This window comes from Blennius ocellaris, assembly GCF_963422515.1.
Source record: "Blennius ocellaris genome assembly, chromosome: 15".
Classification (NCBI taxonomy): Eukaryota; Metazoa; Chordata; class Actinopteri; order Blenniiformes; family Blenniidae; genus Blennius; species Blennius ocellaris.
The window spans coordinates 641,449-646,448 of record NC_137664.1 but is presented as its reverse complement, the minus strand read 5'-3'; the positions used below and the strand labels follow the sequence as shown (position 1 = coordinate 646,448).

The 5,000-nt window shown below is 55.5% G+C and overlaps 1 protein-coding gene across 1 annotated transcript in view; it reads left to right on the top strand.

Annotated features, from left to right (window-relative positions):
• The window catches only part of dhx29 (DEAH (Asp-Glu-Ala-His) box polypeptide 29), a 25,916-nt gene that overhangs the window by 7,863 nt on the left and 13,053 nt on the right, over positions 1–5,000 (top strand). The window contains exons 9-17 of the mRNA XM_080510691.1: positions 1–123; positions 210–330; positions 927–1,361; positions 1,437–1,703; positions 2,832–2,975; positions 3,067–3,243; positions 3,329–3,469; positions 4,279–4,423; positions 4,516–4,636. The exon at positions 1–123 is cut by the window's left edge and continues 46 nt beyond it. Of these exons, the coding sequence (XP_080366817.1) occupies positions 1–123; positions 210–330; positions 927–1,361; positions 1,437–1,703; positions 2,832–2,975; positions 3,067–3,243; positions 3,329–3,469; positions 4,279–4,423; positions 4,516–4,636 (1,674 nt within the window). The remainder of the gene's footprint in view (positions 124–209; positions 331–926; positions 1,362–1,436; positions 1,704–2,831; positions 2,976–3,066; positions 3,244–3,328; positions 3,470–4,278; positions 4,424–4,515; positions 4,637–5,000) is intronic.

Here is a 5,000-nt window from a genome sequence, read left to right as displayed (position 1 = left end):
GGCTCGCAGTTGGACGGGAAAGTCTCCCAAGCAGTTCCTCATCGACTGGGTCCGGAAGAACCTCCCCAAGAGTCCGGCGCCGGCGTTTAACAAGGTCCCCGCAGGCCGGTACTGGAAGTGCAGGTAGGAACCTGCCGGTTCTCGTTCCCTTCAAAATAAAGCAGGTGTCTGAAGGACGGATTAATAAAGCGGGTGTTTGCTCGTCTCAGGGTTCGCGTCCAACGGACGGAAGACGTCCTGGAGGTTTGTCCCAGCATCCTGACCGAGGACGGCATGCAGGCTCAGCACCTGGGGGCCACGCTGGCTCTCTACAACCTGGTGAAAGGACAGGTGAGACACTGAGACGGGGGGGGGGGGTAGAGAAAGACAAAGAGAGACAGATGGAGGGAGAGAGAGAAAGACAAAGAGAGAAAGACAGAGACAGGTGGAGCGAGAGAGAAAGACACAGAGAGACAGACAGGTAGAGAGAGAGAGACATATGGAGAGATAGAGTGAGAAAGACAGACAGATGAAGAGAGATGGAGAGAGACAAAGAGAGAGCGAGAGTGAAAGACAGAGACAGATGTAGACAGAGAGAGAAAGACAGAGAGAGATGTAGACAGAGAGAGAAAGACAAAGAGACAGATGGAGAGAGAGAGCGAGAGAGACAGATGGAGAGAAAAAGACAAAGAGAGAAAGACAGAGAGACAGATGGAGAGAGAGACAGACAGATAGAGAGAGACAAAGAGACAGAGAGAGAGACAAAGAGAGAAAGACAGAGAGAGAGAGAGAGACAGAGAGACTGATGGAGAGAGAGACAGAGAGACAAAGAGACAGAGAGAGACAGACAGAAAGAGAGATGGAGAGAGAGAGAAAGACAGAGTATAGATGTAGAAGCAGCCATCGCAGCACCTCCACAATGGAAGCTGACCCCGCCTCCCCCCCAGTCGGTGCACCAGCTCCTCCCCCCCACCTACCGCCAGGTGTGGTTGGAGTGGCGGGACAGCGAGCAGCAGCAGCAGGAGGAGAGCCGCAGCGCCGCCAACAAGCCCCGGGACCAGTTCATCTCGCGCCTCCTGACCAGACTCAAGCACCACAACCAGAACCAGAACCAGAGCCAGGGGCCGGGACCCGGGCCCCCGGCGGGAGGGGGGCGGAGCCTCCACCTCCACCACCACCACCACCAGGAGGAGGAGGAGCCCGAGGAGTCCTGGGAGAACCTGGCCGGCCTCGACGTGGCCGAGCGAGGAGAGGGGGAGGAGGGGGAGGGGCGGGGCGAGAGGAGAGGAGGGAGGAAGGACGGGACGGCGGCGGCGGCGCTCCAGGACGCCAGAGAGCTTCTGCTCAAACTCAGGAAGTCGCCACTCGCCAACAAACTGAAGGTACGAACACGTTGAAGGCGTCCGGCGCGGCGCGAGGATCCGGAGGCGTCCCAACGAGCGTTCGTCTCCTTGCAGGCGGAGCGAGAGCAGCTGCCGGTCTTCCAGCACCGGCACCGCGTCCTGGAGGCCCTGCAGCGCCACCCGGTGGTGGTGGTGGCCGGCGAGACGGGCAGCGGCAAGAGCACGCAGATCCCCCAGTTCCTCCTGGAGGAGCTGCTGTGCGGCGGCGCCGCGCCGCGCGACTGCAACGTGGTGGTGACGCAGCCGCGCCGGATCTCCGCCATGAGCCTGGCCTGCAGGGTCAGCCAGGAGCTGGGCTGCCAGGACGGCCCGGGGTCAAAGGTGAAGCGCCGTCTGGGCGTCGGGTGGCGGCGGTGACGCGTCCGAATCGGCCAAATCATAAATCGGTCAAAAAACGTCAACGAGAACGGCGGTAAAAACACAGTTTGCAGCTTAACCAGCTTCAGGCGACGATGCGTTCAGGTGCATCACGTAACCCCGACCTTTCCTTTTCTTTTTAAATACGGTGGGCGCAGCTGGTATTCAGGTGCCCTATAGTCCGGTAATTACGGTAGCATTAGCCGCAAAGCTATGCTGTCAGGGTGAGTTTGAAAAAAAAACACACATTGTACAACAACTTCTAGAAGTTTTCAGGGACATTTCACTGTATTTTACTGATTTTTAGTTATTTTCCAGAGGAATTGTTTGGGTTTTTTTGGTGAAAATGTTAGTAGCCAAGGGCCATTTTCCTCAATTCAACATAATCTACTGGTGGCTACGTCTGCAGCGGTGTCCTTGGTGTGTCCTAGGTGTGTCCTTGTTGTGTCCTTGCTGTGTCCTAGCTGTGTCCCAGTTGTGTCCTCGCTGTGTCCCTGGTGTGTTCCTGTTGTGTCCTTGGTGTGTCCTTGTTGTGTCCTAGGTGTGTCCTTGGTGTGTCCTTGGTGTGTCCTTGTTGCGTCCTAGGTGTGTCCTTGGTGTGTCCTAGGCGTGTCCTAGGTGTGTCCTTGTTGTGTCCTTGGTGTGTCCTTGGTGTGTCCTTGGTGTGTCCTAGGCGTGTCCTAGGTGTGTCCTAGGTGTGTCCTTGGTGTGTCCTTGTTGTGTCCTAGGTGTGTCCTTGGTGTGTCCTAGGTGTGAGGCGTACCACAGGGTTCTGGTCTGGGTCCAGTATTATTGGCTTCCTGAGGCCCAAACCGTCCAGCTTGGATTTCAAAAGTTTCAAAAACATAGATTTTTTTACAGTGAAACGTCCAACAACCTTCTCCTACACCTGTTGCATTCTGGGTATTTTTTTCCCCCCAAACTCAGCGTGGCTTTGCGGCTAATGCTAATGCGTTAGCTTTAGCGACGGCGTCACCGAGGTCTCGACCAACGTTTATCTGAAACGTTGACAGTTCGATTGGCGTTTTTTGGGGGGGGGGGGAATCGGAGCCTCCAGTCCGCGCTGACGCTGCGTCTCCATGCGGCCTGCAGACGGCGCTGTGCGGCTACCAGATCCGGATGGAGAACCAGTCCGGAGACTGGACCCGCCTGCTGTACTGCACCACCGGCGTGCTGCTCAGGAAGCTGCAGCACGACCGCCACCTCGGCTCCCTGACGCACGTCATCGTGGACGAGGTGCGTGACGACCCAGGCGCCTCGGTTGAGGAGGTTGGGGGAGGGGCTTGTTGACTTAACGCCACGTTTACCCCCCCCCCCCCCCCGCTAGGTCCACGAGCGCAGCGTCCAGTCCGACTTCCTGCTCACCATCCTGAAGGACGTGGTGATGAGGCGCTCCGACCTGCGCCTCGTCCTGATGAGCGCCACCGTCGACTGCCACAAGTTCTCCAGCTACTTCAACCGCTGCCCCGTCATCAACATCCCGGGGAGGACTTTCCCCGTGGAGGTAGGGAGGTAGGGGAGGTAGGGGAGGGGGAAGGGGGCGCCAGAGAAAAGCTGCGTCACACAGCAAGGGTCTCCCTCTTTTGCAGGTCTTCCACCTGGAGGACATCGTGGAGGAGACGGGATACGTCCTGGAGAAGGACTCGGAGTACTGCCAGAGGATTGTGGAGGAGGAGGAGGAGGTGAACGTCTCCGTCACGCAGAAAGGAGGAAAGACTCTGCAGCACCAGGTGACGGCCGTCGTTGAGGTTCCCCGAAAATCGGGTCCTTAAAGTCCTAGTGAAATGAAAATCCCACCTCCAAAACACTCGTTGGATTTTCCGACTGCGGAATCACCGAAGATGAGTCCAGGTATTACTTGATTGTCTACTAGACGCCCGAGCTAGCGGCTAGCCGCTAGCGGCTCCCGCCACCCGTGCTCCTTTCCTCCTCTCTGGTCTCTTCCAGGCTCAATCTTTCATCAAGGCTCATAAAACGCCGACTATAACTTCAAAACACTGTAAAAACTTGGATATTTAAGAGGAAACAAGCCGATATAAACACAACAGATCGAGATCTGCACAACTCGTGACGTCACACATAGACTCCGCCCACAATGACCCACGAAGAAGAAGGATTCCCCCGACTTCCTCGGCTGGAGATTCAAAATTCAAATAACTTTGTTATGCGACAACAGTGGAGGGGCAGAGTCGGAGGAACCTTACAAGTAGAACCCCAACTAGCGTTTTTAGCAAAGTCGTGTTTTACATTTCACTGGGACTTTAAAGTTGAGGTTGGAGTCGTTCTCAGTGTTTTTTTCTCCACATTTTAACTGACATTTTTCCTGAATCCCAGACGACCGTCTGGCGGCGGTCTTTGGTACCTGGCGTCCCGCAGGGTTCAGTTCTGGGTCCACTATTGTTGTCCGTCTAATTAAAGGACGTCAAACTGTATTTCCGCACCAGAAGGTTTCATTAAATGAGCTTCATGACGAGACTGGAGCCGCTTTTGGTTTTGTTCAAATGACCTCGTCCTGAAAACACGCGCGTCTCGCCAACAGGACTTCATCCTGAGGGACTCGTCCTCCGGCTGGGACCTGGGTCCGGACCTGGACCACTTCAGCAGCCGCACCCGGCAGGTCCTGCAGTACATGAACCCCAACAAGATCAACATGGAGCTGCTGGTGGACCTGGTGGCCTACCTGGGTACTGCAGCCGTCGGGACGCGGCGGAGCCGGTCTCGGTCTCGTCCCCGCCGCCACTCATGTCCCCCGTGTCCCCCTCCGTGTCTCCGGCAGACAAAGCGCCGCAGTTCGTGGACTTGGACGGCGCCATCCTGGTCTTCCTGCCCGGCCTGGCCCACATCCAGCAGCTGCTGGACCTGCTGTCCTCCGACAAGAGGTTCAGGGACAAGAACAGGTGACGACATAAGACCCGCCCACTTTTTTAAAAAAAACCTGTTTCCAGGCAATAAACACGTTCATGTATAAATACTCTTCACCACTAGAGGGCAGCACAGAACTTTGCCGGTGAAATGTAAAGTGACAGACGTCAGTGTGGTTCATCTCCACCTCCTGCTACCATCTTGTATCAAAGTACTGTGTCAGTGACAGTGATGGAGAAGTTTTTGAAAACCAGGATCTCAGCTCTTCATCCATCAGGTCCAGGTTTCACACTGAGGGAGTCACTATTAAAAAAAAAGTCCTTGCTTTCTGGATTTACTTGATTCCTGTTGATGAAACTTTGATGAGAATGACTTTGATGTCTTTGGTGACAATGACTT